Source organism: Ambystoma mexicanum, chromosome 3p, assembly GCF_040938575.1.
Source record: "Ambystoma mexicanum isolate Mex_15411 chromosome 3p, UKY_AmexF1_1, whole genome shotgun sequence".
Taxonomy (NCBI): Eukaryota; Metazoa; Chordata; class Amphibia; order Caudata; family Ambystomatidae; genus Ambystoma; species Ambystoma mexicanum.
In genome coordinates, this window is record NC_090925.1 from 842632862 (window position 1) to 842660081 (window position 27220).

General features: G+C 44.8%; 1 protein-coding gene across 1 annotated transcript in view; it reads left to right on the forward strand.

The window, feature by feature from the left end:
* Window positions 1-26989, forward strand: part of BCL7C (BAF chromatin remodeling complex subunit BCL7C) — a 106082-nt gene extending 79093 nt beyond the window's left edge. The window contains exon 6 of the mRNA XM_069651948.1: window positions 24736-26989. Within this exon, the coding sequence (XP_069508049.1) occupies window positions 24736-24864 (129 nt within the window). The 3' untranslated portion in view covers window positions 24865-26989. The remainder of the gene's footprint in view (window positions 1-24735) is intronic.
* Window positions 26990-27220: the final 231 nt, after the last annotated feature.

A 27220-nucleotide genomic window follows, 5' to 3' on the forward strand; every position in this document is an offset into this window, starting at 1 on the left:
CAAAGTACATCCTCAGTGGCCATGGAGAAAGTTGGCTTTGTAGCATCATTGCAAGAACTACAATCGCGGGGAATGGTGATCGACCTGATAGCCACGGACAGACACGTTTCAATTGCCAAGACAATGAGAGAACAGTACAAAAATATAAATCACCAATTTGACGTTTGGCATCTTGCAAAATCAATCAATAAAAAATTGTCGGCTGCAGGAAAAAAAAAAGATATGCAAGGTATTTCACAGTGGTCCAAGTCAATCAGCAACCATCTTTGGTGGAGCTCAAAAACATGTGAAGGGTCGTTGGAAATTCTACTGGAAAAATGGCGGTCAGTAATGTTGCACTGTAGCAACGTACATCGATGGTCGACAAATGAGCATTTCCACAAATGTGAACATGGCCATTTGTCCACAGAGGAGGCACGGAAGAAGAAATGGTTGATTCCTTCATCACCCACTCACAAGGCCATTGAAAAGATTGTATTTGATAAAACTATAACAAGAGATTTGAGGGGACTCACGGAATTCTGCCACACAGGAGATTTGGAGGTGTTCCACAATATGTGCCTAAAGTACAGGCCCAAAAGATTGCATTTTGGCATGGAAGGCATGATAAATCGGACTCTTCTAGCGGTCTTGGCACATAACCATAATGTTGGCCGTCAACAAAGTAGGACGACCGGAACTTTAGGGACGCTTCGCTACAATAAGGCCTTCACTAAAAGAAGTAAACAATGGGTGATCAAACCAGTGTTTGAGGATATGCAATATGAGTTTATTGAGAGACTTATCGTAGATGTCCTCGATAGGCACATACATGGAGTGGTGAACGAACCTATGCAGGGGAAAACTGCATTGCCACCCAACATTGCCTCTGTTCCATGTCCACCTAAAGCAGAGCTCATTGAGAAATACACATCACGGTTTAAATGATTGTAATTCGATTGTCTGTTCTCTCGAGTCTCCTCATGTTGCAGGCCCATTGCAATTAAACCAAACAGTAATATAAATCATTTTTACAAAAATTATAGAAGGTTTCCGTATTACAAACACATGGCCGACCCATAGGGACAATAAAAAAAAAGGCACGCAGACAAGATGCCCTTACACTAACTGGAGCTAACTAGAAATGTGTGCTCGCTCAAAGTGAAGGTCAGCTGCTTTGATGTTTTGCTCGGGTGGCGGAACGGCCCACGACCCAATATAAGGTTCTATTGTGATTTGACCTTGACAGGCCGGGACCATCCTGAAAGACTAAGAAAAGATAATGAATAAAATTTCAGAAACAAAACGATGAGCCACGTTCATTAGAAGAAGTAACGTCGGCAAAGAAGGAGTGGTGTTTCGGGTCTGCCCTACACAGAGACACAATGGAAAATGCAAATATAATGTAAGTAACTTTTGATGAGTTTATACCGCAATTTCATTACTATACAGTGGCTTTAAAGACGGGTTCAGTTGTACTTGTTCGTTCTATGTGGCATAGTGTTTTCTACCGCGCACTATCTGGAGGAGAAACATCTGCTTTTACTGAAGCACCTCAAAACCTTCCTCTTTGCTTCTGCTTTCTCTCTCCCTCTCCCCTGCTACAACTGGTCCACTGTCTGCGACCTCGGTCCTGGGCCCTTCCACTCTCCACCTGCACTGCCTCCCTGTCAACCCCTGCACTGGGGGACTGTCTCAGTATCCTACAGCCCCCCCTTCCCAGCACTTGTTCTGCACTTACCTTGCACTTGCCACCAGCTGGCCCTATTTATTTATTATTTTATGCTACTTACCTTGTACTCCACTCCCCCCCCCCCCTCTCCATGCCTCGCCACGCCTTTAAACACTTGTGTACACCCAGTAGCGCTGTCCTCGCTATGAAATGAATAATTTTAATAAGGATCTGATGGTGAGACTAATTTCATTTTTTATGTTTTTAGGTACATCATTCACTACTGTCTGTGTCACGAGTACCAGACACCGGCGGACGGCTTCTACAGCCGCCAGTTGCTTCTCCGCGTGAACAACGTTACCACCCTGACCATTTTATGGGACGATCGCCAAGTACAAGTATGCCCTTACGCGGTACTAACGGTTAGATGCAACATACCTACCGTTGTGGTGGCCTAGTGCCTCGTTGTTGGAACAGCCATGCGATTATCAGTGCGACAGAAGAGCTTATTTTTATCGTAAACCAACACCCTGTGTACTGCACACGAACATTGCTTCCCTCAAGACGAACTAATTTGGATCGAGAGCAAAGAAAAATGCAAATCGCTGAATATTCTCTAAACATTTGATGTCCAATAAACGTACTTTGCCAAATGTACAATCTTGCCGTTTGCTTTTAAACCACGGTTTCACATTCCGAATTGTGGTGCTGTATTGTGAGATGCTCTAAGACCCTGTGTACAGCAAAGGACCATCGCGTTCCTCAATACGAACTTTTTGGAACATGAGCAAATAAAAATGCAAATCGCTGAATATTCTCTAAACATTTGATGTCAAATAAATGTACTTTACCACATTTACAATCTTGCGGTTTGATTTCAAAGTACAGTTTCATATTCCGAATTGTGGTGCGCTGTATTGTGAGCTGATCTGTGTTGATTTCCGGGGTCTGTGTGGAGTCGCGTAGAAGACGCCTGGGCGCGTTTGCCTACGCAGCTCAGTCACGTCACGGATAGAGGCGGGGAATATGAATGTTTTGATAAAGTCTGTTTCAGGGGCGGGGGATTTGATTTAGTGCCGCAAAGGCAGGTGAGCCAGGTCGATGCGGCGGAATGATAGGATTATCACAAAATGGAGGCTGATTTCGAGTGCGATAATGGGCGAAAAGTCGGGTAAGGTCCATAGGAAAGTTTCCTACGATCTACCGATTTATGCTTACAAACACATGGCCGACCCGTAGGGACAATAAAAAAAAAGTCCCGGAACTATCCTTTAATTCTCGTTTCCCCTATTCTTTTCCTTTAGTCTTGCTCATATATAGTGATCTCACGAACAAGTTTCAATTAGCGCCGCTGTGCGTGGCAAAATCATATCGATGAAGTTAATGATTGAACAGGTTAAGTTGGTATTTATCCCCGATATTACATAGCTCCACCATTCCGCCATGTTTCCGTTCTTTGGAGCAAAGCACGCTAGATGTAATGAACGCTGATTTGTAATGGTACAGCATTCAGTAATGAGGTGTTTTATTGATTCAGTCTCTGACAAAATCAACAGATTTCGCTCGTTGTAGCCAAGTCTTTCTTTTCATCAGCATCTCACGTGTATGGTAAAGGTTGAGTCGTAATCTTAAAAATTGATTTCTGTGGTATTCCGATGGACATTTTTTAAGGCACTTCGGTAGATCACCAGCTTTTTGCGAAGACAGTCCTAGATCAATTGCTGTCGACAGTAATGATTATCCAATTCCATTGACTGAATTTTACTTTGGCTAGTTGTGGAATCTGCAACACCAATGACATATATTTACATCTGCTGTTGCTAGAATTGACATTAATTTCTCTTCCCAACTATTTAACGAATATGCAGATGGCTCTGAGCTTTTATTGTTTAGAATCAGGTAGGGTTTAGCTCCTGGTGTTAATCTCATTTTACGGAGCAAAATTATTGATTTCCACAGAACTACGGAATGTAAGGAGTTGAAGCCCAGTTCATGCCGAATTGCTACCATTGAAGTACACTGTGGTAATTTAAGAACTTTGCGCCAAAATTTGCCTTCTATTTGGGTCCAAAATTTGGCGTCAATATTCCAGCTGGTTTCACTGCCAAAACATACTATTGGAGTCACTTTTTGGGTGTAGAAGGTAATTACCAGTTGTAATGAGAACTTCCCATATTTTGCATGTAGTTTCGCTCCTTGTAATGCTAAAATTTTCATACGAGAAGATACTTCTGTTGTCCAGCTCCACTCCCTTATCGAGCTATTGAATACAACCCCCAGATAACGGATTGTATCTGCTTTAATCAGGACTTCATTGTTCACTTTCCACATGAATATTTATTTCTTGGTGTTTGTTTTTAAACCCAAAGCAATGACTTGCGATTTTTTTTTTTCACGTTTATAGTCAACTGGTTGACTGAAAGATAAATTTGAAGGGAAGACAGCAGTCTTTGAAGGCCAATTTCTGTACTGTCCAGTAGTACCACGTCATCTGCATAAATTACGTGGCTTAGGTGATTTCCGTTCACTTTTGAGGGGGAGCACCTTGTTTGCTCTAATGCTACTGGACGATCAGCTATAAAGAATTTAAATAGTAGGGCAGCTAGGGGACAGCCTTGTTTCACCCCTTTGGAGGTTTGTATTTACTCAGTAAGTTCCCCTTCTGCATTTAAGCGTACTCTAATGCTGGTATTTGAGTAGAGTTCCATTAGTGGGGCCAACAGCTGATTTGGGCAACCCCAATTTTTTAGTTTTATCCAGAGGAGTTGGCGGTTTATACTATTGAATGCCTGTTTTAGGTCAATAAATGCCAAGCACAGCCTTTTCTTCTGTCTTATAGCATTCCATTTGGCCAGGTTTAATAGCACCAGGTTTAGTTCAACCCCGACACCTTTGGTAAAACCTGCTTGTCTATTATCTGGTATCAGTGTGCCTTCGGCACATAATGCAATTCTATTTTTTTTTTTTTTTTTAAGTAAGGTGGCAAATATTTTCCCCATGGTGTCTAACAAAGCAATGGGACGATAGTTCTCTGGGTCATCACGGCTTCCCTTTTTAAAAATTGGTACCACCACGGCACTAGTCCATGAGACAGGAATCTTTTTTGTCATGGCTATATGCTCAAATAATATTTTAATGCATTTTGCCCAATTTTCTTTGTTTGCTTTTAGCATTTGATTTGAAATGCAATCTGGTCCTGCGGCTCGTGAGGTCGTCAGTTTCTGAATTGCAAATTCAATATCTTCAGCTTTTTCGATCACATTCCAACTCCTTGCTACCACCAAAGGATCAGATAGCATATTGGCTTCATGGTGGTTAAATACTGCTGTAAAGTGCTTTACCCAACATGCAGCATTCACTCCGTTTAATAGTGCACTAATCTAGTTTAGTTTGCCAGAATTTATGGTTTGCCAGATGTTACGGCTGTCTTTTTGGATTAATCGTCGAAGCATCAGTTCGGCTTGTTCTTGAACTCGAATGCTATTGAATGTCTTCAGCCAATTGCGATATCGATGTCGTCTTTCCCTTAGCAACGACTTTAGATTTGGTCCACCAACTTTCTTTATCTGCTTCAAATCCTTTTGTAATTGTTTCTTTGCCTCGTATAATGTTGGGCTGAAAGGGTGAATATTAGAAATACTTCTTGCTTTGGACTTGTTTGTGTAGGTGTATTTCTTCAAAAGGGATATATATTCAACTTGCTTGTTCTGATTCAATGTTTGAATATACCCAAGTGTTAAGATGTCAATTTCGCAGTCTGTTTCAAGCATTATTAATGCTTAATCGAGGTGTGTGTATTTGCGGCCGCTTTTGATTTGGATTTTCCCATGATAGCACCAGCGGATCGTGATCGCTTTTGATCGACTTTATTATTGAAAGCTTTGTAATATGGAAATGAAGACTTCCCGAGGCCCAGATGTAATCAAGGGTTTTTGCAGTGTCTCCTCGGTGCCACGTGTCTGCTGCGGGTATATCGCCACTGATTGAACCATTCAGCATTACACAATGTCGCAGCATTAGTTGATTCTCCCATTTAGTACCTCGATCGGCAAACTCTGATGGACATTTGAGTATCTCACATGGCTTTCGCCCTTTTACTTTGTCGAACCATGTATAATTTAAGTCTCCACACACTATTATATATGGTTCCACAAAAGTTGCATGGCAATTGTCTATTTCCGTTGTTACTGTCTGTATGAAAGCAAACTCCGAGATCATCATAGGATTCCAGTATGTGTTCAACAGCAACAGTTGTTGTTTGGTTGATTTCCCATCTTTTGCTTCAATTTCTGTTTGCAGGGTTAGTGCCTGTACGAACAAATTTGGGTTTCGAATGTTTAGCAGTTCCCATCCTGACGAGTTTTTTACCATGGTTAACAGGCCAGAAAAGGGACATCCGAACATATTTTTTCCTGCTGTGTTTAAGAATACTGTGTATCCGTCACTTGATGGTAACTCCCTTAACCACATTTCTTGCAAACAGATAAAGGTACTTTTCAGATCCTGTATGTCACCATCTTGAAATAGGTGAAAAAATCCACGGGTGTTCCAGGATGTTAATAGTTGGGTCATACCTCTTGACCCTGCATGATCCTAGATATGGGACTTTGAAACTTTTGTTTCAGTTGGATAGTCAGATTGATGTTTCATCTGTTTCCATAAAATGTCTCTTTTGATGTTGTTTGAGGAACCCTTCTGCTTACCCTCATTTGAACCATCGGTGGCAGCTGGATGATCCTCACATGCTGTAAGATCGAATCCAAAAAACAGCTACTCTTCTCTTGCTTCCAGGAGTGGTCTGGCTAAATTCTTGGATTTCATATGTAGAACGACCCAATCTGTTCTTACTTCTGACTTATATTCAACGATTGCAATGTCGTCTGATCTTACGTTGCGTAGAGCCTCATTACGTTATCTCTGTTTAAGTTTAGATCGCTGTTGTCTTCTAATATGTTTTCCAATTCCAGTTTGCACCATCTAGCTTTTACTTGCAGTTGTGGCAAGATTTTTTCACTCTATCTTTGTTGTTTTTGCTTTTGTAATTGGGCAGTTGTGCATTTTGGATTACACTTTAGAGGCACATTTACCAACACTTCATGCAGTTTCTTATTTGCGATGGATTGAGCGTCAGCCATGGTGGAATGACTCTTGTTTCTGGCTTCTGGTCGCAATTTCGGGTGCATCTACACAATGCGACTACACCACATGATTTTTCTTTTAGAGTCATTGATTATCTTTTCTTGGCTGAGTGTTTCCAGATCTTCCCCCACTACTGTCCTATTTTCACGATCAGCATCATCGTCGATTGTGTAGGTTGATAGATCACATATATCTATTGAGTTATTTGTTTCGGCATCGTCTGAGGACATTGTCTCTTCAAGTTCACGTTTTGAAGCAGGGTGTTGAGTTTCCACTGTTTCTTTCCCAAGGGTTAGTAGTGGATTCGTGTCTTTACCTGGTTTCTCTATTTGCGAAGCCATTTTACTGCTTCTCGTGTTTTCTGGTCGCGGAGGAGTTGTCAAATTTCTTATAAACTTTTTTGCTCCATTTGTACGAGGGCGTTTTCCGTCCGGGCCCTTTCTCTTCATTTGTGCCGCTTTTGGTGATTTATCTTTTTGCAGCGCTGCCTTGGCAGTTGATGGGTTGATTGATTTAGCCAGGCCAGAAAAAATCCCAAAAGAAGCAATTTGATCGTCTGACGTAGCAGAGCTCTTTGGTTTTAGTTGGGGGACTACATCAGCTTCATTTACAGCTCTGTTTTCCTGCATGACTGATGCCATCTTCACGGCCACGATGGAGTAATGACATTCCTGACTGCCCCGGCCACACCCCCTTTAGTTGCTAGAGTTTTCACCGTAGCTATTTCTTCATTCGTTTTAGCTGTTAAGTCGACGTTCTCCTTGTCTCTGTGCCCCTTCTTTAAAGTCGTTAGTTCGCATGCGAGCGCACCACTTGAAGATGTTACCAATGTTGTCCTTGGTTGAGTAGCCAATCCTAAATTGTTAGTGTTGCTGGCAGATGCAGCTAGTTCTCTCGTTACAACCTAACGGCTGAACTGCCACATTGTGCCTGATCCATTTGGTACAATCGACAACGGCTTCAGCTAAGTCTGATTTTTCATGGGCCTTACGCTTAGTTATTTCATTGAGCTGCGAATGCCATTGCCATGACGTTGCTGCTTCCAATTCGAGTCGCGAGATGAGATGTTAGTTTAGTTTTTCCATTGCCGAAACTTTACTGTTCAAAGATCCTAGAATGGAGTTCTGGTCTCGCAGTGTGTCGTTTAGTGATTTGTACAGTTTCATAAACGGCATCAATGAAATAGAAGTGGCCGCTAGAACATTGTTATGGATCTGTATACCTGCGGCTATGGAAATGTTCCCTTTGGCAGTTGTTATCTCTTCAGGGTGGTTGATGTCAATCCGCTCAGTTTCGTTGGAGCTTTGCATTTGTGCTTTAGCCCATGGCCGTGGTTCTTCCGTGCATTGTTCAGAGGTCATTGCAAGATTACTGCCGCTAGTTTCCTGATAACCATCTGAGATGTCTAGGTTGATGGGTCGCACTATTATCGAAGGATTTTGTAGTGGGGCAGCTGTGCTGTTGACTTGTATTGATTCTTTTGTCAATGTACTCACCTTTCGTCTATTTGTGAGTTTCAGACCTTTTTTATTGACAAAACTTTCATTTAGTCGCTCTCTCATTAGCAAGAAGTCAGCCTTTAACCTTTCGGTTAGGCGTGCTTTCTGGGCTGCCACATCAAAGTTTTGCGCAGCATTTACCTCCTCACTCGACTTCATCCTTTGTGAGGGAGTATTCGAGGCTCTTGACTTTTCTTCTGGCAGCATTGTTTCATTGTCTGTAGTAGTTGTTCTTAAGTTGACGGTCCTTGGTATTTGAATCATTTTTCTCTTTCTCTTTCTGGTCGATTTGTGGAGACAGTTGCAGATGCAATTGTTCGCTCCCAACTTGCGCAATAGGGGCGGCCTCTGCTGCTTTCCGTCTCTCCGGTGTTTTGCACTCTGGTATTTTACGGTTTCTCAAGCGCTCTTCTTCTGAGCTCAACTGGATCTGCTGCTGCTCAACATTCGCTTGTGGAATTGATGAGGTTACCACCACCTCAGGGGGGGCCTTATCGCTAATATGTCAGCATCCGTTATGTCGAAAGCAAAGGTTGTCTCTGAAACGTCAAGGTACACCGTTGGTGGAGGTGGTGTATTATTTTCCAATTGATGTACTTGCTTATCAAGTGTTAATCTGCTTTCGCCTTGATTTGTACCTTGCCTCAATACATTTTCACTTTCTTCAGATTGGAAAATCAAAGTTGAAATCTCTGTACTTTGCAAAACATTTGTTCCCTACGTGTGATTTTCACTTTCACTCTTCGCCCTCAAATCATTTTGGGATAGTCGTGTGTTTATGGTCAAGATTGAACAACCCACATGCTCAACGGGAGCCTGCTGCATCCCAACGCCAGACAGACTGTCATGGCTTACTACACTCTCCCGGAGTTTAGTGCTACATGGCGGGAGGCCAGCAGGTACAAGCAACGCACTTACCTTCGACTTCGTTGAGGTTTTGGATTGCAGCCGGCGGAACTGCAGCAGTCGGTTGCGCGTATGTGGTCCGCCTTCCGTTGGTGACGCTACGAGATCGTTGGAAACTGGCTCCATCGCGACTTCAGGCGGACTGGGCTGCAGCACCTCTCAGGAAAATTAAAACAAAAAGGTATGCGCTGTAGCTTTGTCTGACTGGAACTCGGCGCCTAACAGCCGCACAACAGCCAGCGCCCTGTACCCCGTCTGGCTTAACTTCGCAAGGGTGGTTTTTGCTCATCTAAATGCCGGCAGTGAGTCACATGATCTGTCACGTGAACGCAACCGCGCACCGCCTCCTCCAAGAAGCGAGCGTGAGGTCTTGGGCGCTGAAGGCTGGTTCTCACCGGCAGCAGGTTAGCAAGGTTAGTAAATGTCCAAAAGTAATCCTCAGAATGCAAGAATACGCAATGGAATCATAACTCAACAACAGGATGCTTTCACTTTCAGGGGAATTCAAGTAAAACAATCCTCAGTCTGGAGATTCCTCCCTGGAATATAGCTTCGCTTCTCAGTCGTGTGTGTTGGTGTTCCTACACTACTTCCTGGGTTCCTGGCACCCTTAAATTGGCCCTCTGTTTCGCATCCTTGACTCCTAGAAAAACCCTTCTTCTACGTTTTAGGACAACACATGTATTTTCATGTAAGGGTCGGGCTGCTGCAGAATGTAGTGTTGGGTAACTCAAAGCTAAGTCCCAAAGCTCCCACGAGGAGACAGGAAGCTTGTACTTGTCTACATGCTGAGTAAGGTTACGTATGTCTTCTTCTTTCCTGGAATCCTGGTTTTTTGCATCCCAACCAATGCCAATATCTACCTTCTCAATGATTTTGAACAGTCTTTTGCCTAGGGGGGATCTCTCCTTTTACTTCTCTACTTACACTGTAACCATCTTTTCCTTTTCCTCTTGCACCTCCCCAGTGTTCTGCTACAAGCGTGTGCGCCTCTAACCACCCCCCCCTAGACTCCTTCCGGTTATGCTTGTAGCATGCCTTATCTTCCGCCCTCATTGGTCACCCCGCTAGTCCCACTCCTCTTCACCTCCATCCTACACCTTACAGCATTCCATCCCTCCTCCCCAGAGAGCTTTCCCAACCGCTTAAAGCTGTTTGATGTTACTGTGCTTCTCTTCTACTTGTCAATTCCTTACTGTTGTCTTCATTCATATTCACCACCACTTTACTCTTCAACTCCTTGGTCTTCACCGCCTCCTTACTCGTCACCTTCTCGCTATTTGGCATCACCTTATTCGTGACCACTCCTTTACTCTCCACAAACTCTAGCCTCCTCTTCCCAACCTCCTTCTGTTTCTTCCTCTATCACTCTCCAGAACCTCTCTGCTTTTATCTCCAAACACCCACGCCACTAGCAAAAGGTCAGCGGTGTATTTAAAGCCTTTTCCCCTTCTCTTGGGACCATCCCCACTTAACTCATGTCAAGTGTTTGGGTTCATTTGTCTCACAATGGGAGTGTCTAGTTTGCAGTGTTCACCGCTTTGCTGCTACCTCCCACTAGGATCCATGTTTTGAGCCTTTATGGCAGCCAGCCTCCATTTTGGAATACATTTTCACATATGTGGAAAGCTAGATTTGTGCAGGGGCACTTTGTTCCGCAAACTGAAGTGGTGTGGTTCTCCTGCATTTGTGGTGTAGAAAATGTAATGTTTAGCACAAGAGGGCATGTGGGTGTGTTTGATCACAGAGCTTCTTGTTTGCTGAGCTGGCCACATCTTTCTCAAATAATATTGCTTCTGAAATGTGTCTATCTTTATGGGCATGGACTAATACCATCCCCCTTCCAGAGGTTATTATGCGAGGAGGCATGACCCTTCGCCCTTGGCCTCCCTCGGTAGATGGACTCCTTACCAGTCCCCTTGCAGGTGTCTTTTGGGCAGAAGGGTACTGAAGCTATGTTAGGGGATTTACCCAAGGTAGGCGCTATCTGTAAAGAAGTTGACGTATGGTCTTGCTTGCCCTGACACACTCCAGCCAGCCACTGGGGTATGGGGGTGCAAGGTAGGGGGTTCCTCCCATCACCGGCCCTGGGACCAGCATTGCTTAAAAGACTGCTGAGCCCAGCCCACATGGCTATCCTATGTTTTCACTCCAAGAGTCAGGCTGCGAACCCAATAGGTAAAAGAGCCTTTTGGATAGGCCTTAAGTGGAGGTACAAGGTACAGGTGGAAAGGTGACTTCTAGGCTGAATAGGAAATGGTTGTCTGGTTTGGGCACATAATTCTTAATTTGGGTGTAGACAGAGTTTCTTGATTGGGTGGAACAGGAGTGTCCTAGCTGGATGGTAAGTGGGTGTCTTGACTGCATACTGAATGGAGTGTTAGCTTGGCTGGGGGAATGGCCATCTTGGTTGGGTGTCTGAAGAGGTATCTTGGTTGGGAAGGGAAAGGCTGTCTAGGCTGGTTGAGGTTTTTCTGGCGTGGTTTAGATGTGAATGGTGGTCTTGTTGAGAATAGAATGGGTTTCTTACTTTGGTGTTTGGAGATTGCTTTCTTGGTTGGGTGGGCAATTGATTTCTTGGCTGGGTGGAGAATAGACATCTTGTTGGAGTGTGGAATGGAAGTTTTTGCTTGATGGGGAGTGGTTGTTGTGGTTCGGTGAAAAGCCAATGCCTTGATTGGGAATTCGGCATTGGATGAGTGGTGTATGGCAGCATACCTTGGGCTATTACTAAGCTTCTTAGTGGCTAGAGAAAGGGTGTCTTGACTGGGCATGTAAGGGATGGCCTGGCCGGGTGGTTAATAGAATTTTCGCCTGGTGGCTAATGAGCATTGATTACATGGGACATTGGTGTCTTGGCTAGGTGGAGAATATTTGTCTTGATTGAATGTGGAATGGGTGCCTTGTTTAAATGGACATTTATAGGGAAGTGATATTGCCTGGATGGGGGAAGAATGTCTTGGGTTGGTGGTGAAATAAGCATCCTGTTGGGTATGTTGCAAAACTCAACAAATGCAGTGCCACAAGTACATGGTTTTACTTATTTTATTGACAGTGTCAGGATGGTTGTGGATGTTTACGTGTCCGATGACACTGTACATTAATATTTTCAGAACATTTTTCTGGGTTAGTCCCCAGGCATCAGTTCTCTCTTCACTTCTTAAGGAGTTGGTGCCCAGGAGACATGTTACATTGCCCTCTCCTCTCTTTGGTTTGGGTGTGGGTGCTGTGCCTAACGGTTCTCTGTCGTCATGGATGCTTTCTCTCCTTGTCCAGAGCCTCTGCCCTCTTCTTGGGCACTTGTTTCAGGGCCCTGTACTTCCTTTCTCTGCCCTTTTCTTGTTTTCTTCTGAATCCGTGCCTTCACCCTTCATTGTGTTGTGAGGCGTTAGTTCCTCTCGTTCTCTGCCCTCTCCTTTGTCGGGACCTTACACCTGGTCTGTCTTTTCTTAGCCTTTTCTCTACCCTTTCCTTGATAAGGAATTTGGTTACATCTCTTCACATAGTTTTTGGCCAAGGCTTCTTATTTATTTGAGTATTTCTATGGTGCTTACACAGCAGAAAGTGTTTCCCGTTGCCAATTTCTACTGTCTCTTTGGTTGGGGCTTCCGTCTCCTTTCTTTCAGTCCACTCCTTGACTTCTATCTTTTCTCTTTGTCTATGCCTACGTTGGTTCTCCTCACCGCCACTCCTCCTGTGTCACCTTTCCTCTTTTCCGTTCAGCTTGGGTCAGCTTTCCTTCACTCATCTGTGTGTTCCCACCTCTTCTTCTCTACCTTGGTCTCCTTCTCCAGGACTTCCAGGATTCTCTCCTTTACTCCTCTGGGAATTCCAGCATATGCTCCTCTCCTGCTATCTGGCCACCTGTCTTCAGTCTCCTTCCAACAGCTTCAGTGCCTTCTCTCTCTCTCTCTCTCTCTCTCTCTCTGCATTCACCAAATATCCTCCTTTTCCAAACTCCAACTCTGCTACTTATGGGCTCTGGTCTCTAGGAAGTTCTCTCCAGAACATGCTGGGGGCTGGATGCGTGACCAGTTTACCCTTTCTATAGCCTCCAATGCTGCTTCCTGAATCCAGTTCTGAACATGCCTCCATTTGAGCGGTAGATTATGGGAAATTTTGGTTTTGCTTTTTGGCTTTTCTGAAAGGGCCAAGAGGTCTATATCGTTCAAGGGGTTATAACCATGTCTGGGTGGCGTTGACTGCAGTGCCACTTTGCCACAGGTTGGGAATGGAGCATCCTGGTAGTAATACAGAATCGCCATTTTGTGTGTGGCATGAGCATTTTCTTTGGCTGGACAATGGTTGTCTTGTATAGAAGGTGTGTGAACACTTTGGTCAGGTGGTGAGTGGGAGTCTTGGTGGGGATGGGTGGAGGCAGTAACTGAGGCATTATTGCGTAGGAAGAAACTGGTATCTTGGCATGATGAGTATGGGGGCATCCTAGCTTGGTGGGGGATGAGCAATTCCTGGCTCGGTGGGGCTTGTTGGGGAGAGAGGCCTCTTGGCCTTTATTTGGGACAGGAGCCTCATGGCTTTGTGGGCTACATGAGCCTCTTGGCTTTGTGGGGACAGGGACCTCACGGCTTTCTGGAGACGTGAGCCACAAGGAATCGAAGTGGATTTAGCAACGGGCTTAGCAATAGAAGACACGTGTTATGCTCAATTATTCCAACAAAAGATGGAAAGGAAGGACTGCTTGCTTTCAACGAGAAGCAGCCCCCACAATCCAAGGGAGAATGAGCCAGACTATTGCCTTTAATCATACTGTTATCAGAACTTTCTGCTTCACCTCGTAATTTCATATGAACCGAATTAAAAGCAAGCATAAAGACATGTACACAACCTGGAATGTATCCACACATGCACCGGCCTCCCTCGTGTACATATTGCATTGTTGCCACACCTGGTTCGTAAAGGGAGCTTTGTGTCCATGTTGGGTCACAGGTTCATGAACAGCAGTTTGTTTTTCTTTGTCCGCTGCATGGCATAGGCTCTGTTTGATCCTATGCATTTAATTTAACGAGTGGCCTATGCATGAATGTCAGATGTATCTGTTTATCAAAATTAATGATCATCCTATACCAAATATTAAACCTATTTACAATATTGACCCTAAAAGAACCAGTTTTACCACCCTGCACGCATCGATCTCCAGCAGACCGGGTCCACCTTTGACCCCTCTTCTTTAGGGTCCTCTACCCCCAGACCAAACCATACCGTCATCGGAAGGCATATATGATGGGTTCAAGGCCCCAGGTCTGCACTCGTACAGCTTGCTTTACTAACCGCATATTCAGCAGTTCATAATCTAATATCTTTTATTTTATTGCGACAGTTTGCAACAAAAAAGTTTCCAAATCAAGATATAATTTACAAATACAGAACATTGAATACATAATTTATACATCTAAAAGTTTTAAAAATAGATCATAATTAGATGTCTACCCTTCGATTTGAAATGAATATCTACTAGATCTATTTAATTTCTTATAATCCAAATAAATAGTTGATTGCTGCGAAACATAATTATTGCATTCATAATGCGCTTCCATGTTGAGTTCATTGACCTATGGTTAAAATGTTCAACAAAACGTGAGAAATCTGCCTGAAATTGCGGGCACTGCTAAGTTGAAACATTAGAATATCTTTTTCTAGAGACCTCATGGCAACATCTGCAGGTACGCAAGGGGCTGATTTAGCCCGAGTCTCAACATTTAATCTCCATCTTCTATTGGGGGATTTCCATAGATAGATAGAAATATACCCCAGGGTTTTTTTGAACTCCAGCAAATTTCTGTACAACGTATACATTCCCATCTGATTATTTGTATGGATCCAATCTCTCAAACAGATTTTTTTTATACACTGGAGTTTAGCCACCAAATCTTGTTCAGAGATGTCCATCATAACCATCATGTTTTTTAATTTATGAGCCCAATTATTTAGCATTCGGCAGGATTGATTCTGTAATATTTTGCGTAGTGTGGTGTATAAGGATGAATAATGAAATATCCATGACCACCGATCCTTGTGGAACCTTGCTTTCCATTGCACCACAAAATCCCTGGTTCCCAGATCATACACTGACTGTTTTTGAAAACATCCTTCTACCTCAAGACTTCAAGATTGTCAACAAGAATAGGGAGGGAAAGTGAGATGGTAGAGTGGCCAGTGGCCCAATCTTCTACAAATCAGTACATCACAAACCGTGTCAATCCATCTCCTCCCTCTCTTTCAAACGTATGTGGGTGAATATCCATCTTAACCCCCACACCACCATCTTCTCAGTGATGACCTACAGACCTCGAGGATAGAACACATTTTCCTGGCGAATGACTAGGTTTTGTAGGAATCCTCCTAGACACATCCTAGAAAACAATCATCTTGCAAGAGTTCAACCTCTGGCCTTTTCAACAAGACTCCCAGTGAGTGCCTTGAAAACATGCGTTTACTGGGCATCTCCCACAACCCACAAGTACCCATTCATTGAGTTGCCCTTTCACTCAACCTGATATTAATGCATAGTCTACCCTTGTCCAATCTCCAGACCACCCTCCTATCATGGCGTGACCACTTCCTTGTGTCCTACACAATACTAAACATTTTGTTAACCACTAAGACTAAAATCCATCCCACACCGTGCAACAACCCCTTCCAGAGCATTAATATAATTGTCCCACTATCTTTAACAGAGGAATTCGGTGATGTCAAAGATAGCAAAACACAATCCTGAGAAACCTCTAAGTGAAAAATAGTAAATGGCTGGAGCACCTTCCCTGTCCTGTACCAGCACCTCAAGGCCTCCAATAAATGGACTAACCACAATGTAGCTGTTCTGAACGGAGAAGACCATGGGCTTGGGCTTGAAAGTCAATGCAGTCTTCACAAAAGAAGAGGACAAAATGGCCTGTTGCTGACACCAGTAGACTTACCAGAGTGAAGGTCTCGAGACATCACCAAATCCATCTCAACTTCAGGGCCAAAATGGCATCCTTCACCAAAAACGTTCAGGACATCGAAAATGGCCCCCCCTAACCCTCTCCATGTCCACTTGACCAGGACCCTTGATGATCCCTACACCTTCAAGACTTGGTGACTATTATTGGGACTTTCAGAAATGTAAAAACATTGTGCCCAATCGGAGTCATGTCCAGTCTCCTTCCTAAAACGTAATCTGATCACTCTAGCCCCATCAATCACTAGCCTTTGCAATGTGTCCTTCTCTGTAGAGCTGTTACCATCAGGCCTGACAAAAGCCCTGCTACACCCATCCTGAATAAGGTCATCACCGATCCTACCTGTGACTGCGTGTCACATGGTTGTGAGAGAGGCAGACAATGCAGCCTTTTATTCACAGATTCGATAAACGCCTTTCCGAAACAAAGAAACGGCGTCGAAAACACAAGCAATCTCTCCACAAAAGTGTAATTGATGGACAAACATAAAGTGAGTTTATTTTCTGGTGCTCCCTACATCGCATGGTGGTGTGGTCTCTCCAGGGACACTTTTCTAATAACCAAAATTCAAAGAGATGGCCAACGTAAATGTTCAAACCTATTATTTTGAAGTCCTTTAGCCTCCTAGCTAACTGTCCGTACTGTTAACAAAACAAGTATACATCTGGTTACTGGTCTCCTCCTACAGTATTTACAAAGGTGGCTGACAAGACTACGGTCTAGCCACAGTTGTATTATTCTATTTATTTATAAGCAGTTGTAAGGCACTTATACATCAAGTAAATTGTGTTTCAAATCGCCCACAGGACAACAGGGAGGGAAAATGGAAAAGTAAAGCAAATCGAACAATGAAAGATCGAGGCGGCCTTCTGAGCATTCAGAACATGCAAGTACAAGGCCCCTTCCGCGGTGCGTGATCCCTCTTGAGATTCTCTGAGGTTTCTTGATGACCTTTGGTTTCTCTGATGTTTTATCAAAGGGTTTGTGCATGACCTGCGATTTCCAGTGTCACAAATCACTTTAACAATTCCAAATTCCATAAGTTAGTTCAATGATTTTTACAGTCACGTCTCGGGGCTTGCAAAATCGAGCCCACTCGCGCATTGGCGAGGAGATGTTAAGAAGGATAAGTACAATTTGCATGGTATTCGGTCTTGATGTCGAGTATGGGGATGTTTGAAACTTTTATTTGGCATCTACTACAAAACAAGCTTTGTTTGCAGTAAATGCACAATATATTTCACTGAGAATGGCTGACCTTTGGATGGCAGCATTGAACCAAATATCAAGTGTGCTTATGGTGACATGCAGCATTTTACAGAAATCGCTGGCAATAATTTTGTCACCCATCACCATGGGTGAGTGCCTTTCTCTTTGGTCAAGTATGTAAACTAAGGAACTCACCCTACCCTACAGGTCTCGTGAGAATTTTTGTAATTTACAAGGGTTGGATCTTAAATTATCTGAGATGGTTTGGCAGATTTTAAGCGGGTCTGACCAAGAGAATTCCCAGTGTTGGCCCTTAAACTCACGTGGGCTTCATCTTCTCTAGCCCAGGCTTCCCTATCCCTCCAGCGGGTGCAATGAACCCTAACAATAGTTGAACCCTACTGTCTAGGCTAGGGCCGTATCTGTTTTACTCCCTCCATGAATTTCTAAGGACTTCAAGTAATACGGGTTCCCCAACATCCGTATCGATGATTGTGTATGTGTAATATATACACATACACACACACCCTCCTTCATCTTCCCCCTCCTTCACGCTCTACCCTGTTCCTCTCACCCCCTCTCTATCCTTTTCCATACCTCCCGCTCTATCTTCCCATCTGTGCACTTTCAATGTCCTCTCTTACATTCCCCCCCCCACGTGTCCAACTTCCTCGCTCCCTCTTCTCTGTCCCACGGGTCTCCCATACCTTCTGTCTCTCCTACTTGTACTCCTTCCTATCTCCAAATCTCCCCCTCTCTCCTCTTCTGTCCCTCCAATCTTCACACTCCTATCTCTCTGACTACTTCTCCCACCTACTCGCCAACCTCCTACCCATGCACCTACTTCCTTTCTCTTTCCATCCTCCACTATTTTCATTCACTTCCATACTCACTCCTATTTCACATAACATTCTACTTTCACTCCCTGTACCATGCGCTCTCAATACTACCCCTTCAATCTCCCACAGTTTGTTAAACTCTCTCTCATATACATTACCTGCACTTCTTTCTAACACCACCACTGACTTATCTGCACCCTGGCTACCTTCGCACCTACACTTGGTCTCTTGGTCCACCACCACTCTGCCTCTCCTCACCTGAACACCTTTCCGTCGTGCCTCTGTGTGCGGGACTTTTATTCCCTTGCCTTTCCTTCTTCCCCTTTCTATTTGTCTTCTGTGTCACCTGTCCACTCTGGCCAGTCTAAATCTAGCTTTTTTTCCCAGGGCCGGTTTACAATAATTGCACTATTGCTTCGACCTGGTCCCCTTTTCGCTCAGGGTGTTTGTGCTGTGGTGGCGACCCAGTTCGGTCCGTGTTCGCTTGGTGGGTTGACTTTCATCTTCCTGTGACTCGTGTTCCTGACGGTGAATTCTATGTCCTTGCCGGTGGAAGGCTCGTGGTCGGCGTCGTTCTCCCTCTGCTTGGTGTGGTTGAGTACGGCCGCATAATCTTCTGGATTTTGTGTTTTTATGAAAAGCAAAAAAGAAAGTTTGCCCAGGAAACATCTGGAAGGCCATGTGTGAAGGACAGTGGGACCAACAGTTGCAATGAAGGCAATCTGGGTTCAAGCAAGGCCCCCCAACACTCCCTCTGGGCATCTCTGGGGACAAATAGTATCTGGCATACGCCCCAGATGACTGCCTAACCCTGGTTGGGAGGGATCCCCTTTTCTGCCTCTGACCCTGTCCGTTTCTCTGAGGTCTCACAACAATCTCAGGTTTTAAACGTTTCGTTCGGATCTCCACATTTCGTTTTGATTTCTCAACACAATCTCAGGTTCTCATTTGAACTTCTTTCGGAAGTTGCAACACAACCTCCTGATGGCTTCACACCCTTTTGTCAGGGGACTGCTTTGAAAGTAGCTTCTTCAGCAATGGGTACTCTCCACAGGGAGCAGTGAGGGACACACTCTCCTGCATCCAGTCTGCTTCTGCCTCTGTCATGCTCACCCACCTCCTCATGGGGTATCTTCTCTCCCCTCATGCAGGGTCTTTTTTCAGGCAGCTGATTGTGTGACCCTCCTGCCAGTGTTTCGTCTTCTGCTGTATCGTGGGTAACTGCAACACTCCCTTGCTCTAGGTGATATCCCCCTCATGCATCAAAGGAGGAGCGAAATTCAGCTCCACCTCCTACAGGTCTTTTACCAGCAGTTGGTGTACATAGTCTCTTTATGGGTGGATTAAGGTTAGCTGTCAGACAGTGGGGTAAAGGAAACTGACCCGTATATTAGGAGGAGGATAGGAGGAGGAAGAGGATAGGAGGAGGATAGGAGGAGGAGGAGTATAGGAGGAGGAGGATAGGAGGAGGAGGAGGAGGATGAGGATTATTTCTAGTTTGCGCTTGGCATGGATGCTTAGAGACAGGTTGCTTATCCCCTCCCCAATCATGAATTATTTTTTCTTTTCGGTAAACCCAGGCATTTCATTGGTGTTTCTATTGGTTTGTTGGTGCTCCAGACCTGTCTCCATGGGAGTTCTTCATTTTAGAGGCTCTATTACTCTGACCATCTTTCTGGCACCTGTAGACTTCGTTTTAATGGGTGGGGGTTGAAAAAATATTTTTTTCATGCAGATAGGTAAAGAGCAGTCTCTTCTCAAGCTTCTGTGCGTGAGGGAAGGATTCCTTGCATCTTTATCTGTATAGAGTTGTGTGGTTGGCTGGCTGGACACTTAGTGTGAAATGTTTTTTTGCCAGCAGCCGGTAGACTGCCCTCTTATGCTGGTGTCTGACTTGGGGTACACAGAAGTTCTTTGGAGTATCCTAAGGCGTTTTCTAGGGTTCCCATCAGTTCGTAGTGGGGCCTATACATTTCCTCTGTTTTCTTTCTCTGTAAAGTGATGCATTTTAGGAGAGGTAGTGAGTGGGGGATCTGAGTCTTTGAGTGAACCTGCAACCTCCTGGAATTTCGCCTCTGGTTTTGTGATTGCAAGAATGTTGCATTGTGGGAGCTTTAGTGCAAGCTCATATGCGAGGTTTGTGAAATAATGTGCCCAACTGTTTAAAACTGGTTCTAAATGGCAAAGGGGTACTCTTCTGGCCTCCAGGCGTTCCTGGAATGTTTTCCCTGTTTTGAATCCGGCCTGGGTGTCTTAGGATCCACTCCAGCTTTTGGATTGGATAATGGGATGGCCATTATGGGGGTTGTGGGTTTCAGATTTCCTTCCCGGTCTAGATTTTGCTATGGATTGGGATTGATGACTCGGACACAAACTGTGTTTTGGGAAAAATGTGGTTGGCACACTCCATGCTGGTACTTGAATCAAATGGGAAGTTTTGCTGGTTGAGTCCCCAGTCTGGTGACTTTAGGCAGGTTGGTGATATTCAAATTGCTAAGGCAGTGTCTGACTTAGTCGGCCAATATCCAACATGCTTTCACATTGGCGGTCACTGAGTGTCCTCGGATGATCTATGTGGCTTTCCTTCCCCTCCATTGCTACAAAACAAACCACACCCATCACAGAGACTGTGAACACCTTTAAAAGCTGCTTTCCTGGTTTGTAGAGATTTTTTCAAATGGCATTTTTTCGAATGCCATTATGTTGAAACATTTCACCGAAAATAAATATTTCGAATAACTTGTTTTTCTTTTTTTTTAATGGGGGGGTTCCCCCTAACACCCCCGTTTTTTTTAACCCTTTTTTTACTTCCGAAACAACAAAAAAACCTATGAATTAAAAAATAATACATTTGGAAAAAAAAACATTTCGGCAAAATGTTTTCGACATAATTGTATTTCGAAAAAATGTTTTCAATAAAATAACTGGATACCTGCTTTCCTAGTGGCAGTCTTCTGCAACTGTACCTTTTGAATTTTCAACTATATGTGGCAACGGACTGCAAAGGCTCCAGCCCACTGGTGGCATGGCTCTTGCATAAAGTGTCTTCCAATGTTCACAAGGCTACTGTGACTTCTCCAGTGATCCTGCTCACTTCTTCTGCAACACGTTTGAACAGGTCTATAATAAATCTGGGCAACAATGACTGTATGGCATACCTTCTTGGGACGTGTTGGTGTAAAACCCTTAATTCCCACTAATAGACCATAGTTTGTAACTTCTCCTGGACTCGGAACTGTGGGAAAGAGTGTCTCTATACACTTTGCCTGATTGGGGATGTCCTCTTGGCCAGACTAGTAATGGAGACTTGGTTGGGTGGCCATGAGTGTCCTAGTTTAGTTGGTAATTGATAATATATTGTTGAATGGGTGTATTGTCTGTGTGGCGAAGTCACCTGTGCTGTGTGGGGAATGGGAGTGTTGGATCATTGAGAATTGTTGATTGGTTGGTTGGTTGGGATGATGTATTTTATTTGGCTGGGGAAGCGTTGTGGTGGGTGGGCAGTCCGTGTCTGGTTGGGTGTGGAATAGACAGCTTGCCAAGCTAGGGAATAAGAGTCCCAGCAGAGTTGGAACTCTGTGCCCCTGGTAAGGTGTGGAATGTGTCTCTTGGTACATTGTACTGGATTGGGGATATACGTCTAGGCTGGAAGGGCAATACATTGTTTTGCGAGAATTGAAGACTTGGTGGAAATTATTGTTGGTAAGTCAAAAATGTTGTTTTAGACCAACATATTATAATTGAATGAATATGTAAATTGGACAATGGAAAAGGAAAGGGTAGTCCTCGTACTGCTCTGATTTTTTTTTATTTTTTTTTTTTAATGTATTTTATTTGGATTCAAGAAAATAAATGTCACATTAATGTTCATTATGATGTTTTATGGCTGTGACGAAGTAGCCTTTCTAACTCTGTGGACATTGCAGAGAGTGGCCTTGGGGACCAGGTGCCTCCCGGGCTAGTGGATGATGGGTCCGGGAGTGGAATAGGGTTTAGCCTCGGGCCACTCTTCCTCTGTCTGTCTTGTCGAGGGCCAGTCAAGGATGTGATAGAACACACACACACTCCCCAACATAGGCTAGATACTGGAAACCAGTCTTGCTAGACAAACCATCCTTGCCTTTGAACATCCTGAAGAGATGGTAAGGAGGATCCCCCGGCCCGGGAAAGCTGCCAACACTTTCTGCGGGTTCTGCAACCTTCACAGACCCAATGCAAACTCTATTGGGCATATGGAGAAAGTGATATCAATGGCTCTAGCCCCCCCAATATGAACATGCCTGCCCACCCCTCCACTAAAGGCTTGTCCCAGTCACAGATAGCTCTCTCTTACTCCGCCAAATACACAGAGAGGTTCCAAAATGGCCTCCAGGTTTCATACAGTCTTCGTCCAGCCCCCTCGGCATCATTCTGACCTACAGGAAGGTGAGGGCTAGAGCCAATCACAGCTCTCAACCAATTACCACTTGCAGATGTAGATTCTCAGTGTAGGTCCCACTGATAGGGGAGGGGGGAGAGCCCTGTGTAAAGCCAGGCACTCCAGGCTCGCAATGTGGGTTGCAGGAGTCTCGCATTTGGTGGAGGCTGGAAGGAGGACGAACAGGAGGCTACAAGAGTGAAGGATGCAGAGGAGAGCAGGAGGAGGTGGTGCGAGCTGAAGGTGTTGACAGGAGGCAGGAGGTAACACATGGAGTGGACAGGAAGGAGCTGGTTGAAGGAGTGAAACGGGGGTGGAAACATTGTAGGAGGGTGAGCATAAGGGAGTTGTGGCAGTTCGTGAAGTGGTAGGACCAGAAGCTAAGACTTGGGGTGGGGGGGGGGGGAAGAGGGTCAGGTAAAGGTGACAGAATTCCTGGGCAAAGAAGAACGGAGGGGAAAAACAAGAGTAAGGGAGTGAGAAAGAACTAGTAGTAACTTCAGGGGGGAGTGCTACAGAGGAGGTGAGGGAGACCTAGGAGCAAGAAAGACTTGGGAAGAGCAGTGACCAGCCTGACTGACTAAATAGGTTCTGGGGGTGGAGAAGGGGCCAACTCGGCCCTAGGCAATCCCACATGGTGTGAGAAGGCTTGAGACTGGGTCAGCAAGAGAATGGTCAGTACAAAAAACAGAAGTATAAAGTCTTAATGGTTTGGTCCCCCTGCTTTGATATCACTCCGCGTTTTTTTTTCTCCAGTGTTACACAGAATTTATATTTTTGTATATAAAAATATCTTTTGGGTCATTCACCTTTCCTGTAAAATATGCAACTTCTAATGTAAGCGTTGGAATCTTGACCTTTTTTTTTTAACAAGCCAAAACTATATATTGCAGAGAGTGTGGAACCCATTCTTTTAAAAAAAAAACATAAAATGTTAAGCCGTATGAAAGAGCGATGTCATCAAGAATTAAATATACATGCTAAAGAAAAACTGAAATAATGCCGACCCACTGGGGAAGAGCACAGGACCATTCTCCTGCGGTTCTATTTGCCTGCTTTCTCGGTTTTGGAAGTGTCACGTGTTGTGTCTGGATTGCATGGGGTGTGTGCCTCTTCTGTACTGAAATGGTTGCACCCTTCTCTGTGTTGGAAGGGGTGTGTGATTTGGCCAGATTTGAAGGTGTGCATGCCTTCTCTGTGTTGGAAGGGGTTTGTGCTTTGGCTGGATTTGAAGGGGGTGCATGCCTTCTCTGTGTTGGAAGGGGTGTGTGCTTTGGCTGGATTTGGTGGGGTGCATGCCTTCTCTGGGTTGGAAGGGTGTGTGCTTTGGCTGGATTTGAAGGGGTGCATGCCTTCTCTGTACTGGAAGGGGTGTGTGCTTTGGCTGGATTTGAAGGGGTGCATGCCTCTGTACTGGGAGGTGTGTGTGCACGCAATAATTGGTATGGAAGTGGTGCATTCCTTCCCTGTATTGGACGCAGTGTGTGCTATGGCTGGATTGGAAAGGTGCATGCCTTCTCTTTATTGGGTGGGGGTTGCGTTGGCTGGATTGGAAGGCTACTGGCCTTGTCTGTACTGGAAGAGGCCTCTGCTGTGGCTGAATTGGAAGTGGTGCATGCCTTGTCTGTACTGGAAGAGGCCTCTGCTGTGGCTGAATTGGAAGTGGTGCATGCCTTGTCTGTACTGGAAGAGGCCCCTGCTCTGGCTGAATTGGAAGTGGTGCATGCCTTGTCTGTACGGGAAGTGGCTTCTGCTGGGGCTGGATTGGAAGTGGTTGCATACCTTGTCTGTACGGGAAGTGGCTTCTGCTCTGGCTGGATTGGAAGTGGTGCATGCCTTGTCTGTACTGGAAGAGGCCGCTTCTCTGGCTGAATTGGAAGTGGTGCATGCCTTGTCTGTACGGGAAGTGGCTTGTGCTCTGGCTGGATTGGAAGTGGTGCATACCTTGTCTGTACGGGAAGAGACTTGTGCTGTGGCTGGATGGGAATTGTGACCTACTTTGAAGGGACTGGCTAAGAAGGGGCCAACACGTTTTCTATGGCGAATTGTCTCGGTGGGATTGGGCGGCATTGAAGATGTGTTGCGTAGGTTGTTAAATCCTTGTTTCTCCCCACAGGAGCAAAATGACATCTTTGAGCCGGTTCCAATCTTTCCGGACTCCGCCGATGAGGACTCCCTGGGTGCGCCACCCTTGAAGCGGGCTTGTGGACCTGAGAATGAGCGACGGAAGAGCACAGAGACTTAGCACCCCTTCCTCCAGTGGTGGTGGAGCACTACTTGGGGCCTATTCCCAGCTGTGGAATCGGGGCGAGCGGAGGCGTGCCGAGAACGACCTTGACGCCAATGGCATGCTGAGAAAGACTTTTGATCATGAAACCTCAGCAGCTTGTCGCCGGGGACATTCTTTCTCTCCTGGCTCACTCGGATTGTGGCTTTTCTACTTATCTGATACATGAAGGGTCAACTTGTCCTACTCCTGTTTCTCAGGAAAGGGCGTAGTAGATAAATAGGAAAAAGATGTTGTACAGAAGAGTCGGGAAGGTGTGAGGGATGAGTTGGCCATGTTCCAGGCAGACTCATCAGGCAACAATGGGATTTTTAGGGAGGTGTGTCCATGCATTTATTTTTTCTCCCCCCTCCTCTTTTACGAGACACTCCAGTATCTTGGGTTGGAAAATTCTTGGCCAGTTTCCAATTTCTTGTAAGTCCATCTTGAGAAGATGAGAATAACCATTTGAGAGAGTGGACTGCTCCACAGATGAATCCAGTTGGTTCATGAACCTGCACTCAAAACGTGTGAAGGACTTGTGATGCCTCACAGCTGGCAGTGCCAAAAATACTGTCCCATTATGAACGGCTAGCATGTCCCACCTCTGTTCTTTGCAGCTGGCTGCAATAAGCTTAACCGAAATGGCTGTTCTCTTCATATCGGCGGGGTTTCCGAGAAAGCCTGCTACAAAAGGGCACACCTTATTGCTGCAGTAGAATAGGCCATTAGTGATCCTCCAAGCAGCAGGTGTGTTTAATGAAGGGAAGATAAGAGTGGGCGTTTTTTTTTCCATTCAGTAGATAGCGCTTTGTATCACTGGCGTATCAGCATCTTAGGTGCCATGATAATGGTGATGGACACTTGGCTATCCATAAAATCTCCTCCCTCGCCCACTGGCATTGCCTGCTTAAGGCTTTCATGGAAATAAAAAGAAGAGCATAATGGAAGGCTCCCGAGCCCGCCCGCCATCTTAAGTGAATTAATGGCACATCTTCAAATGCCCAGCTGGGTAGTGTCCAGTCCTGTTGAAGCATAGCATTTCTTTTGAAAACTATCAATGTAGATTCTTCTGACATTTTAGGTTTTTTTTACCCAGTGCCGTTGGAAATAGTTGTCCCTCCTATGTTGTAGAACCCCTGAGATCAGATGGCTGCCCGTTCACGCGTTGTAATTCAAGTGACTTGGAGGCAAGTCCCATTTCTGTTAAACCCGCTGACGCTTCACCTAAGATGTGAAGCAGACGTTCTGAGATTTTGCAAAGCTCCGAGGAGACCATGCTTTGTGTTGCTTACAGTTCTAATATGTCCTTTGCCATTGGTCCTCTAACTCGCACCCCTGCCAACTGGCCGCATACTGCACTTCCGCCTGCCTCCCTCTATCTTCTAGTCAGATAGCCAAAGCAGGTCCCATCACCGTGAGGACTAAGAACAAGCGAGTGGATCAGATGCGGTGCACCACACCCTCACACCAGGGCTTACCCAATACAATGCAAAACCTCGCACAGACTCTCCAATAAATGAACTATTGGTAGCATTCTCGATATGGTTAAGTGCATCAGTTTTTGTCACAATGAGATTAACCATGCTCTTTGTCCAAAGCACTTTTAAGAAGCAGAAAATAGCACAGTTCTTTCCCCAAAACTCTAAATCAAAATTTGAGTGGGACATTTTTTGGGATCTTGGCATTCTGAAGCGACAGCGAACGGTTTCAGACCTATGATGATTAAACAAGATTGTATCTCAAACCTTCCAATATATGCCATGTTATATAATCCTAGCCTCTCCTTAGCGAAGGAGGGTGTGTTAACTAAATTACGGGCTATAATAAGAGTTTCCCTCGAGGAGCGCACCCTCCATTCTCAATGGGACCTTTTGCGTATGCATTTTTTGCATTGAGTGACTAGCCTGTTAAGGGTAGTAACATCTTGCTATGCTGTTCAGGGTTGGTGGCTGCTCGTGTTCCCTGAGTTGCACATTAAGAAATATAATCTGATCTTTACTAATTTCCCCCTCCCTATTTAAAAAAGATAGCACTTTTTATAATGTGTTTGATCATGGAAAAACGAAAATGTTTGAAAGAAATGAATATTTTTTTACAAGCAGTCTGGACCCTATTATTTCTGTATGTGTGTGAATTTCTATACGGAGCGGGGGATGGCGTCCCTGCTCTTTTCAAGTTGGACATAGATTGCCTGTGAAAAGATCATGTTTACAAAATCTGTGTGTGTGTGTGTATCCCCAGTTTACGGGAGTGGTGAGAGGGGGTGGTGGCGACTGGCTGAAAGAAAGGATCTGATCAATGGCTATGGGGATTTGGCGCAGCACGTGGGGAA